Source organism: Schistocerca serialis, chromosome 2, assembly GCF_023864345.2.
Source record: "Schistocerca serialis cubense isolate TAMUIC-IGC-003099 chromosome 2, iqSchSeri2.2, whole genome shotgun sequence".
NCBI lineage: Eukaryota > Metazoa > Arthropoda > Insecta > Orthoptera > Acrididae > Schistocerca > Schistocerca serialis.
In genome coordinates, this window is record NC_064639.1 from 296,228,656 (window position 1) to 296,242,601 (window position 13,946).

At 40.2% G+C, this 13,946-nt stretch overlaps 1 protein-coding gene across 1 annotated transcript in view; it reads left to right on the forward strand.

The window, feature by feature from the left end:
* LOC126457061 (NFX1-type zinc finger-containing protein 1-like) overlaps positions 1-13,946 on the forward strand; it is a 378,517-nt gene that overhangs the window by 283,561 nt on the left and 81,010 nt on the right. Inside the window, exons 14-15 of the mRNA XM_050093060.1 lie at positions 42-259; positions 13,551-13,825. Of these exons, the coding sequence (XP_049949017.1) occupies positions 42-259; positions 13,551-13,825 (493 nt within the window). The remainder of the gene's footprint in view (positions 1-41; positions 260-13,550; positions 13,826-13,946) is intronic.

Sequence of the window (13,946 nt, forward strand, 5' to 3'; positions counted from 1 at the left end):
ATGTCAGTAATCATTTTAAAACCATGTGTATTAAATTTCAGGAACCGTGTGAATGGCGCTGTAAACATATCCGATGCACAAAGCTTTGCTATGAGCTTTGTAATCGTTCTCCATGTTATGAACCATGCGAGAAAAAGCTTAAATGTGGCCATGATTGTGTTGGCTTCTGTGGTGAACCATGCCCTCCTTTATGTAGAATTTGTAATGAAGAAGAATTAACAACAATTTTCTTTGGCTCAGAAGATGAAGAGGACGCCAGGTATATTTTTCGATATGGAATTTCATATTTTGTATTCTGTGAAAAGAATGAAGTATTTTTTACTTCTTTGTTTTATTATTAATTTTTTTAATAATTTTTGTAATGATAAATGAGGAAGTATTGAATAGAATTGGGGAAAAGAGGATTTTGTGGCACCACTTGACAAGAAGAAGGGACCGCTTGGTAGGACATGTTCTGAGGCATGAGGGGATCACAAATTTAGCATTGGAGGGCAGCGTGGAGGGTAAAAATCGTAGAGGGAGACCAAGAGATGAATAAACTACGCAGATTCAGAAGGATGTAGGTTGCAGTAAGTACTGGGAGATGAAGAAGCTTGCACAGGATAGAGTAACATGGAGAGCTGCATCAAACCAGTCTCAGGACCGAAGACAACAACAACAATGATAAATTTTACTACCATTGTATATAGACTTCATTTTGAAAATGAATCAGCCTTTTGGAATTAATTTTGGAACTGTGAAGTCTGGTAATTTAATATTCACTCTTATGTTGTGCATCTTTAATACTTTGATGAAAGAGCTGAAAACAAACTCTGGGTGTTTCTTTTGTCAAAAAACATAGCTTCTGAGAGAAAGATCCTACCTCAATGTGATGAAAGAGCTGAAAACTAACTGGGCTTATCTTTTGTCAAAACACATTGCATCTGAGAGAGAGAGAGAGAGAGAGAGAGAGAGAGAGAGAGAGATCCTACCACCCAGTAAAATTGTTCAGGAAAGCGGCTTCACGTATTATAGAGGTTGTAAGCTGAATGATGGAAACAGGCATTTCCTAAGTGCTCGTGACCTCTTCTGTCTTGTCTGTCAGCTCTTTGGTGGTAAAACTGAAGGAAAAGTGTTAATATTAACTATCCGGAAATGCTTTAATCACAGTTGGGACCAGTTAATATATGATTTGGGTGAAACTGAAACTTAGAGAACTTCACCGAGTAGTTTGGTGACTCTGCAGTGAAAGTAGCCTTATATGATTAAAATTTTATTGATGTATTGAAGATTGCAAAGCTAAATGTTGTAATACCCTATTACCTTCTTGCTGTTGAAATTTACTATATTTTATGTCATCATTTCCATGCAACTGAAGATATTGTTGGCTCAAAATCATCTCTCTCAGTAGTTTCAGAGCCTTTTACCACAGAGAATATCTCAAACTTTGGACAAGAATCCATCACATGTGGAGCTTGGTCAGTGTGTAATGGTTTCAGTGCCACAATTGTCCACCCCTGGTAGCTGAGTGGTCAGCGCGACAGAATGTCATACCTAATGGTGCGGTTCGATTACCGGCTGGGTCAGAGATTTTCTCCGCTCGGGGACTGGGTGTTGTGTTGTCCTTATCATCATCATTTCATCCCCATCGACACGCAAGTCGCTGAAGTGGCGTCAGCTCGAAAGACTTACACCAGGCGAACAGTCTACCCGACAGGAGGGCCTAGCCACATGGCATTTCCATTTTCAGTGCCACAATTTCCTATGTTTTCAATTAGTTATTGGTGTTACCATGCCTGTTGTCAGCACATCAGCAACTTTAAGTTGTTTCTTTGTTTTTATGCTAGATGAACTGAAATAAAACAGATAAAAAATACAATTGTTTTATTGTTGTAAAAATACTAAGGAAAAATTCACTGGTTCTGATTAGTGCCAATGGTGAGTGCTAGATGACAAATGTGAAATGCGACCATCTGCATTTCTTTGTCTCTCTTCAAGTGTTTATCATTAATAAGTGCATATAATTAATAATATGCAACTAGGTAACTACTAAATTAAAAAAAAAAAAAAAAAAAAAAATGTTCTCTAGAATCACATTATTGCATCTATTATGGGTCAGGAAGCAGTCACTACTCTACTCAGGAGATTTATGGGGAACAAAACTGATAGTGATTAATGGTTTACATGAACTCTAGTCACAGCTCACCAGCATGCACTGATAATTTACGGGATCACAAGACAAAAATTAGTCACTTGAAACATGAAAAGGAATGAAATTGCTCAAAATATTATCATAAAGCTGACATGAAATGCAGTAAGAAATAGTTTTGCACAAAAAAGCACAGTGCATGTGAAATAGATTCAAGAAATCTACTGACACTTTCCACACGTGACACAGGGATCATGATTGATGTGTGACTGGAGGTGGGGTCCATCCTAAGACTAGGTCTGGTATGTTGTCCTTATGATCTTCAGTCTAAAGACTAGTTTTACACAGTTCCATTAAGTTTCGGGTGTGCAGCCGCAAGAAATCTCCTTCTTCTTCTAATATTTCGGCCGTATAACGTTCAGCCATCTTCAGAGTTCTCTTTGCTAGTCAACTCTGTTGAAGTCTGCTCATCTGTGCATAACTACTGTGACCTACATTCATCATGACCTGCTTACTGTACTCAACTTTTGTCTTTCTTTTTAAATTTTTGCAACCCCCCCCCCCCCCCCCCCAAGTTTGTCCTCCATTACCAAATTAATGATTCTTAATGCCCCAGATGTGTCCTTTCACACTAACCGTTCCTTTATTCAAGTTGTGCCATAAATCTATTTTTTCTCCAATTTGATTCTATATCTTTTCATTAGTTACTTAATTTATCCATTTAATCTTCAGAATTTTTCTGTTACACCATATTACTGAAGCTTCTATTATACTCTTGTCAGTAGTGCTTATTCTCCTCATTGCACTTCCATACAATGCTGCATTCCAGACAGACACTTCCAGGAGAAACTTTCCAAAGTTTAATTTATATTTGATGTCAGCAAATTTTTCATTTAAAAAAAATACTTCACTTGCTATTGCCATACTGCATCTAATATCCTCTCTACTTCGACCATCATCAGTTATTTTGGTGCTCGAATAGCAGAACTCATCTACTACTGTTACTGTCTCATTTCCTAGTTTAATTCTCTCATCATCCCCCTATTTAATTCAGTTACACTGATTTGTGTTCAAAACTTTACCTATTCTATTCAACTAAACAAGTCGTTTGCCATTTCTGATAGAGTGACAGTGTCATCAGCAAATCGCAAAGTTTTTATTCCTTCTCCCTGAATCTTATTTCTCTTTCCAAAATTGCCCTTGGTTTTTTTTACTACTTGTCCAAGGTAAAGATGGAATAACATTGGTGGTTAGGCTGCAACCATGTCTGATTCCCCTGTTTCAACACAGCTGCTACAATTACTGTCAAATTGTCCTCACAGAATCACCTCTCCCATTTCCTTCTCCATTTCCATAAAATTGTCTTAAAATTTGTTTCATTTATATACTGTGTTACACTACAGTATTTATGCTGATATAAATAAATCCAAGGGTAAAAGTGAGTACTAGGGAGAGAGATGCCAAGATATCAACCTAGAAGCAGGAAACACAAAAGTTGATAAAGCATCAAAGTTAATCAGAGGAATGTGAACACGACATAAAGACATTGGAGGAATGAGTCGTATCTCTACTGAGGAGTGGACAACCTATTACAAAATCTTCTAATCAAAAGTAGGGCAGAATTCATAGCCGGTTATGAAAACCATCATGTTAACTCATCATAAAACGGAGCAAACACACTTGTAGACTCAGCAGATGTAAGTAAAGCTCTCTCAACAAATGAAAGGTAGGAAAGCTACAATCTTGGAAATGAACCTGTGGTAGACCTTAAAGGTAGTCTCCTCAGCAGTTTCAGTAATATTTAGTAGATGTTTAAAAGTTGAGAAACTGCCAAATGAATGGAAAAAGGCGATTGCTTCATCCATATTTAAAAAAGAAAATCAATGTGATTTTGCAAATTATAGAGGAATTAGCATTATTAATAGAAGCACAAATAACAGAATTGCAGAAGCAAAATGGGTTTAGAGTGGGACACTGATGTACAGATGGCATATTCACTCATTAAACACCCCATCAAAACGAGGCTAGCAAGGGTAATGATGGTTCACTTAAAATTTATCGATCAGCAGAAGGCATATGATACAGGGGCACTCAGTGAATTTTGGGTAGCAATGCAGAATTTTGGTGTCGGTAGTATATTCTGTCAATAAGAGCTTGTGTGAGAGTTGCAACTGTATGGTTAAGGTAGGTAACAAAATATCCCTAGAATTCTCCATAAATGTGGGTCTAAGGCAAGGGTGGTCATTAGTATTGACTTCAAGAAGTTTTACAAAATTGGAAGAAGAAATGAGGTGGAATGGAAATCTGTGTAGGACAAGAAATATTGCATACTCGCCTCTTCAGCGAAGGCCAGGTCGTGATAGCAGGAGACAAAGACAACTCCATTTACATGTTCAGGAAACTACATGAATAACACTCAAAAAAGATGACAAACATGGTAGTGGGTAAAGGTGCATCAGAAGACTTTCAAAGAAGTTGTTGCATTTCCATAGTGCAAAATGTCAGAAGTGAGTGATGGGTGAAGTGAGGAGTGGGTGATAACCGATGGCCAAAAATTATCTATGAATGTGTGGTATCTGCAGTTCTTATTACAACAGCCAAGTGCACAGGGTAATACAATCACAGTGACTTAACAAATGGACATTAAACAGAGGAAGAACAATCCGTGCCCAATCGGGTAACCAGTAAAATTCATTGTAGTAAAATCATGCAGTAGTCCTAATCGGCAAGTTGAACCTTTATGGAACATGAACAACATGGGAGAGCAGGGCCACACTGCTGGTGTGCGGCTGCATCTACTCAACATGCAGCGGTGCTGGCAGCAATTGAAGAAGGCACTCCCATTTTCATCCCTTGCCAGCAGTGCCAAATACAAACTCTGCAGCTGTGGTGGCGATATAAGTGGATGTACCACCATCTCTCTCCTCCCCTTCTGTGATCTGTGCTGCAGGTGTCAGTGGGAAAAGACAGGAGACCAAACAGGCAGGACTAATGCTGCATACAGACTGGCACAGCTGAAGAGACCACTAGGTCCACACAGGAGACATTGGGACAGCAGCAGCAGCTGCATATTGACAATGTTCACCTCCATTGGACATTGGATTGTAAGCATCCAAAGAGGCATAGCCACTGTGGGAACTCACATCAACTTTCTCCAGCCTGGCACAGCATATGGCAAGAAGTGGCCTGCAGTATATAGGGAACCAGGCGTATAAAAGACCCCACACATGTTGTTGGCCTAGAACTGTACTGTCAGTGGCGAGGGCGGGACGGCGGTAATTGGGGAAGGGCCACAGCGTGATCCTGTGGGATGATGACATCCAGACAATTGCTGTCAGACATCAACTGAGGGCTTGACGTGACTGGCAGGCACATGTCAATTTTGCCAGTGCCCAACAGCACATGTATTGGATGTGCCCCTGTGGTATCTGGCCCTGGGTGTGGGGTGACACTAGCATACAAACTCCTCCTCACCAGCATCTGCTGTGGTACCAGTCGCAGCTGGTTGATAACTCATCAAGGATGCAGCTGGTCCTGATGGGAGGACAGCGACATCTCTGTGGTGTCTACAGTAAACATTCAAAAGTTGTAAATCATTCAAACGATCGCTGGTGCCCATCCAGACTGCCAACTGAAAGTATGCACTCAGACAGTGTTGACTGGGGCATATCACAAAGTTGCAAGCTTATTTCGGGCTGTGGTGTAGGGCTAGACAGGTGCAACAGAATCTGGGGCTGTCAGCCATGGGGGGACTCTGCCAGGCTTCAGCCGTGCAATGGTGTGTTCCTGCAGGTGTTAAAAAACAAAAGCAATGCATAGTCTGACAAGCACATTTGTAACTGTGTCTTAGAAATGTACACCATATACACTACCTTGCCACTCAACCATGGGTGAAACAGCGCAGATGTGAGGTGGGCAATACATTTTGAGGCTGGAAGTCTCAGAACACTGGTGATGTGAACTGCAGGCCACTACAGGGGATGATCGTCCAGGCATTACCAGATGCCAAGTTTGTTTTGTTTGCCAATGATACAAACATTGCAATAAATAGCAAATCAAGTGTAGTCTTAGAAAGATCAGCCAATAAAATATTTGTGGACATTAATCACTGGTTCCTAGCCAATTCTTTGTTGCTAAACTTTGAAAAAACACACTACATACAGTTCAGAACTTGTAAGGGATGTCCCAAGAGTATATGTCTAACATATGATGACAAGAAGATAGAAGAAGTGGACAGTGTTAAATTCTTGGGATTACAGCTTGATAATAAATTCAACTGGGAGGAGCACACCACAGAACTGCTGAAGCGTCTTAACAAATCTCTGTTTGCAATGCGAATTTTGTCAGACATAGGCGATATAAAAATGAAAAAGCTGGCATACTATGCTTACTTTCATTCCATAATGTCATATGGGATTATTTTTTGGGGTAATTCATCAAGCCAAGCTAAAGTTTTCCGGGCACAAAAACGTGCAGTAAGAGTTATATGTGGTGTGAACTCAAGAACATCCTGCAGAAGCCTGTTTAGGGAACTAGGGATACTAACTACTGCTTCCCAATATATTTATTCCTTAATGAAATTTGTCATTAAAAATATATCACTTTTTCAAACCAACAGCTCAATTCATGGAATCAATACTAGAAATAAGAATAATCTTCACAAGGATTTAAAGTCACTTAGTCTTGTACAAAAAGGTGTGCATTATTCAGGAACACATATTTTCAATAACTGGCCAGCAGCCATAAAAAGCTTAACAACCAATGAAATTCAGTTTAAGAGAAGCCTAAAGGATTTATTGGTGGCCAACTCCTTCTACTCCATTGATGAGGTTCTTAGTAAAACCAACTGATTTGTATATAAGTACAACATAACTTCTGCACAATTTCAGTGCAGTAATGTGTTCATTCAAAATTTGTGTGTGTGTGTAAGTATAATCTAACTTCTGCACCATTTCAGTGCAGTAATGTGTTCATTGTAAATAAGTATCACAGTAGTTGTATTACATGTTTATTACCTTATAAATAAATAAAAAACTTTTTTATTTTAAATTCAGTGCATTAGTATTTGTAAAATGACTCTTAGTGTTCATTAAAAAATGACGATCATTCCACTTGGGACCTGTGGAATGGTACATTAGCTTACTTGTTTTAGTTGTAAATATTTGTCGTGTATTGTTGTTTTTCTGACATGGTCCACATCCTGGAGGACCTCCTCACTACGGATCAATTGGAATGAAAGTAAATCAAATCAAATCTAATCTAATCTAAAAGACAACTCTCAATCACAAAGACCTGAGACTCCATACGGTATCTTCTGTGTTGGTAGAGGGTATGCACAGCACATATGGGTATTGTAGTATGCGTCAACCACCACCAACTTTATGGAATGATGCAAGGGGCTCACAATATCATTGTGAACATGGTCCCAAGGCTGACTCAGTATGGACTGTGGAGTGGAAGTTCATGGCTGTGGCACTTACTGTTCTGTGCACTGTTTTCATTCACAGATGATCGTCTTAATGGATGCTAGATCAGTAAACAAAATGCCGTGTGATGGCAGGTCATCCCCTAATGGCCTTGGTGTAAAAGAGTAAAGATACAAGCCCACAGGACTGGATGATAATCTGGGGGACACCTGTGTTGGTGATAAGGAGGAGAGTGCCAACAACTACTGACAGCCAATGGCAGAGGAGAAATACATGGAGAATGGAACAGGCTCCTTGGTGTTCAAGCACTTTGGTCAACCATTGCACTCAAAATCAACCACCTGTCAGACCATAGAGTCTTGCCAGGTGTCTTGTGCTACACAATAGGCCATCACTGGAAGTCTGTCCACCACATGCTGCAATTGAGCCTCAATCTGAAAATGGACAACTTCAGATATCTCAAAGGCAGGATGGAATCTCATAGGCTGGTGCAACAATGCATCCACACTAACATGCTGTGTTGTGGATCTGTGAGGAATTTCATAGTGATACGTACTCAAAAACAAAGCCAAACATTGGAGTCATTGCATGGTCCTGTCAGGTAGCCACAAACAGTGGACAAAATAGTGCCACATGTGCCAAATATGAAACACTGGCCCCCGTCATATCACTAAAATTAAGCATTGTCGAGCATGGCTAGTACTTGGATGGGTGACTGTCCAGGTTAGCCATGTGCTGTTGACAATTTTCCTTTTGCTTTTAAGGCAGAGGAGACAGGAGGGTTGGTGGCGTAAAGTCCCCCATCACTTGTCTTTGCACCAATGTCTTTGATTAAATTCCAAACCTCTCACTGTGTGTCACGAGGGCATGTGACACTGTTGATGGTGATCCATCCATCAGAGGGGAACATTAAGCTCAGTGGCCCCTTGGTGCTGTTCAGCACGGGCAGGCTAACTGTCATCATTGAGTTTCTCCCTCTCCCTTCTATCATCATCTCCAAAAAGAACATGACATTACACTCCACACACACACACACACACACACACACACACACACACACTACAGTCACCTGCACAGATATGCTTCCCATACATCATGATGGAAAGGTGTCTGCTGGCATGAAGGATAGGAATAAGTTTTCCAATTAGAAAGCTGAACTTGCCCTTCGGGGCCTCCTAGCCACTCATGCTGTATGATTTTACTTTTTATGTAGTGCCACAAGTAGCATATTGTCGGTGATGAGATGGAATATGTTGCCACACAGGAAAACATTGAACTGACAGACTGCATACATGATGGCTAAAGTTTCCTTTTATATCAGAGTATGATTGCGTTGAGTGGCTGTCAGCGATTTGGAAGCATATGCGATAGGCTGTTCTGAGCTGTCAGTGCTTCTGTGAGCCAAAACCACCACAGCTCCATATTGGGGGGTATCTGTGGTAAGGACAAGTGGTTTACCCAGTGTAAAGGTGCCGAGGCATGGCGATGTCTCACAATCGCTGACTGAACAAAAAGAACACCTTTTTTATGCAACTTGTTCAATGAATGACTGATATCTGCTGTATTAGGGAGAAATTATGAATAATAACTGACTTCGCACAAAAGCAATTGGATAATGTCATCAAGATAGTTTGCACAAAGTGGAACGTCTTGTGTAAACTTTTCTAAAAAGTCTCTGGAAAACAGTTGGAGCACTCGCAATGATGAATGGTGGGCTTATATAATGATACAAACTGAAGGGAGTGTTAACCATAATATGCGAAGAGGTGGAATCCAGCTGAATCTACAGGTATGCCTCCGCCAATTCAATTGTACAAAAAAACTGCGTATCCACCAGTTTAGCGAGTATTTCTTCAGGGTGGGAAATAGGATAGCAATCTACTACTGATTGGTTATTAATGGTGGACTTAAAATTCCTGCACAAAGGCCCCCTTGAGGCTTTTGAATAACAGCCGGCAGCATAGCCCACTGGCTAGGAGTAATGGATTCAGTGAGGCCCAGGTCTTGTAGTCTGTTCCGTATTTCCTTGACAGCTGCAGAGCAAATGGAATAGGCATATCACAACTAAATTTGGGACTGACATTTGGTTTAAGGGTGGTATGGGCCCCATAGTTTTATTGCAGCACCCAATCCCAGCAAAAACAGAGAGCCAGACTTGTGACATAGGTTGTCCAACCCTTGTAACAGTATGAAGTTGGAAACGAGATGCACAACATCCTCAATTGAAAACCCAGAAACTGACCAAACAGTTTTCAGACATCTCCCTGTTGACAGCCAAAAACATGACCACCCATGTAATATGCTGACACTCATTATCAATCAGGAACTGGCTTTTAGCAGGGTTTCGCTAATCACAACAACCAAACACCAGAGGCCGTGGTATTGACCTGGAAATGGAATGGCTGTTGCTGAATGAGCAAAGTAGGATTAATCTTACTGGGAACACTGAACTCTTGGCTATGCACGGGTGTGACACTGTGAACTTCCAGGAACTACACATCTGAAAACTGTTCAAGCGAGCAGCCATGACAGATGGCTGCCAAATATGCATGTTTATGGCAGGCCTCACACTGGGAAGACTTTGGCTATGGGCATGTGTTCAGAAATGATACTGGGAAGAGCCATAGTCAGGCCAATTGCGAATGGTGTGGATCTGAAGAAAATGACGTGGTAGTCTGTGAACTACACCATTGTTGTGGTACTGAACACAATTCCACTACATCCAGTATGTCTTCAAGCTGTTCAGTCATAGCCTGTGACACTTCAAATGCCTAAGCAATAGCCAGGACCTCCTCAACTAAGATAACCTGCAAGCTCATAACCAACTTGTGAAGCAACCCTAAACTGCTCTCGTTGCTGTTCAATCTGCTGCTGTTGTAACAAATGAACCAACATTGCATTCATTGTACTTGCAGATATGAAGAAAAACTCCATGGCCAAAAACTATAGTATGTACAGTTTCTATTACAACAAATAAGTACACTGGAAAATACAGCTACTGTGACTTAGTATCAGAGTTACACATGCATGTGGACGTTAAACACAGAAAGAACAGTCCAGCCCAAGTCCAGTAAGTGGCCAGTTCATTACAGCAAAATTACAGAACAGCCGTAATCACCAAGTTGAACCTTCAAAGTACGCGGATGATGCAAGAGAGAGTTGGACCACACTGGCAGCAGGCTGCTGGGTCCACCCAGCTGTTGCCACTGCTGGCACCAAGCAAAACAGGCACACACATTGTGGTCTCTCACTGGAGGTGCAAAATATGAACTCTGCAGCTATGGTGGTGGCATAAGCGGATGCACCACGACAGAATGGACATGAGCTGAGTGAAGGAAACATGGAAGACCACCTAGGAGACGGGTGTGAGAAGTTTGCGATTAAATTAATGCAAGGGGCTGTTAAGGTGATGATTGGACAGATAGATTATATGATAGCGGAACAAACACTGGTAGCAGTTACTTCTGTAAAATATCTGGGACTATGTGTGCGGAACGATTTGAAGTGGAATGATCATATAAAATTAATTGTTGGTAAGGCGGTTACCAGGTTGAGATTCATTGGGAGAGTCCTTAGAAAATGTAGTCCATCAACAAAGGAGGTGGCTTACAAAACACTCATTAGACCTGTACTTGAGTATTGCTCATCAGTGTGGGATCCGTACCAGATCGGGTTGACGGAGGAGATAGAGAAGATCCAAAGAAGAGCGGCACGTTTCTTCACAGGGTTATTTGGTAACCGTGATAGCGTTACAGAGATGTTTAGCAAACTCAAGTGGCAGACTCTGCAAGAGAGGCGCTCTGCGTCGCGGTGTAGCTTGCTCGCCAGTTTCGAGAGGGTGCGTTTCTGGATGAGGTATCGAATATATTGCTTCCCCCTACTTATACCTCCCGAGGTGATCACGAATGTAAAATTAGAGAGATTCGAGCGCGCACGGAGGCTTTCAGACAGTTGTTCTTCCCCGCGAACCATACGCAACTGGAACCGAAAAGGGAGGTAATGACAGTGGCACGTAAAGTGCCCTCCGCCACACACTGTTGGGTGGCTTGCGGAGTATAAATGTAGATGTAGATGTAGGAAACTGTGGAAATGAAGATGATTGATGACCATTGAAAAACAGCCTCCCCCCCCCCCATACACACACACAGACACACACACACACACACACACACACACACACACACACACTACCAAATGAATGCAGTGAAAGTGGTGGACAAAATATATCAGGTGCCATCTCAGTGCATTTATTCATTTTTAGGAAACCAGGAACCAAACTGAATGAAAAATGCAAATTAGCACTGTTTGTTGTACATGGCATTTTGTTTTTGGAAACCACCATAAGGAAGCACTAGTCACAACTGTGGGAAATATTTTTCTAACTGTAATGAGGTGAAGGGACATGTGCCTAGAAAGTTCACTCAGTTGGTGGCACAGACAATAATCCTTGGGGGAAAATGACTTGATGCACATGTCAGAGCCACGGGCTAGCACTCTGTTGTATTCCTTTGTTTTATGACACACAGGCAACCTATTGTGTACATGAGAATCTATTTCCCTATCAAAAACATTCTTTTTACTTGACTAACTAAACAGTAGAAAATGTTACAGTAAATTTGCAGCTGAAGATTCATTTTATATGTAGTTTACAACCATGTTGGAGCACTTGAATAAGTCCATATACACTTAAATATTACAATTAGAGATTTGGCTTTTCTGCTTCATCTCTGCTCCCTAAACCTCATCATTCTCTTTTTACAGTTGGTTGCATTGTTATATTCAACTCTTCTAAACCATCTTTTTTCCTCTTTGAACCAATTATTTGTAATTTCATTTTTTCACAAGAAGTTGAATAGTTGTTTTGCTAGCCTGGTTTCTGGTAATCTTGATGTATGGAAGAAAGTGGTATCCTTTCCTTTTTGCATGGTATCTGTTACTGACTCACTTTCCTGATACATCACTTTGTTATGTAGCAATCTTCATCGCCCATCTATTTGGTGTTTTTTTGTGGATGGCATTTCTGATGATTCGTGTCTCCCATCTGTAGTTTATTTGCTGTTGATTTAGTGTTTAACTTGAATAGTGTTTCGCTTGCATACATTGCTTCAGGCTTTATAATGGAGTAGTCATTTTTGAATATGGTGTTCAGTGACAGAGATTTTTTCTTGTAGGTTGGCCAGATGCTTTTTTGTGCTTTTACAATTTAGTTGTTCAACTCTCTGTTGAGCTCCTCTTGTTCAAGCTCCAGGTTTTGATTTCACCAAAGTATTTCAACGTGTTAAGAGTCTTAATTTCTTTGTTAATGTTCAGTTGAGCAGATGATGTTTCAACTTTGAAGGCTGGCATCATTTATGTGTTATTGTTTCAAGTATTACAATGTGAAGTTTAGCCTCCTCCACATTATTTGTCAGTAGTGCAGGGTTATCTCCAAATCCTATGCAATTAAGTTTGGTATTTCTTCCAATCTTGGTATTTGGTTGGCATTTCTTACTACTCAAGTTTCACATTACTTTCTCCAAAGTGCAGCTACGGCCTGTCCATCTCCTGTCAGAGGCTGGTTCAGATTTTGAATTGTTCAGACATTTCACCTCAAAATCTAACTTTTGATCTGGTATTCTTAATTATCATTCCAATGACATTTACAAGTTTTATGTCTAGACCAAATCCCTAAAAGATTTGCAGTGATGACTGATGTGGGTACTGTCATGTAAATTTTAATACCTCTGTGTTTCCCATCCCAAAGAAATAGTTTCTGATAATTAGAAAAGTGCCAATGTAGTTATCCCAAGTTGGCCGTGAATGACAAATATCCATAGTATTAAAACATAATAGAATTTTTGCAAGAGTGCTTTAACACTAGTTTAACATTGTAGATTAGATGCAGGCTACATTGTTAGAAGCTATCATTCATGTCACTATATTAGTAGAGATTTTTTTTACTAAATTCTTTTTGAAAATCTTTTTCAAAAAGCACCAGTAATATTTTGTGATTTCAGATTTGTGTATCTGGAGGATTGCAAACATACTATCGAGTCTAAGGCATTGGATGAGTGGTTGAAACAGCAAAATGTTGAAATAGGTCTCAAAAGCTGCCCGCTTTGTAAAACATCAATAAAGAGAACCTTGCGATTCTTAAATTATTTGAAAATTTCATATATTGACATCCAAAATATAAAGAAAAAAGTCTTTGGTAATCTGAAAGATAATGATGCAAAGAGGGAACAACTGAATACTGCATTGAAAGGAATAGTTGTTCCACACATAGTAAGACGTAAGTACTGAAATATTGATTGCAGTGGTTTATTTTTATGTGTATTGAGCTTCTTATATACACTTCCCAATTTTTTTAAGTAACTTTTTTACCATTTTTATTTTTAGATTGCAAAGCCAGA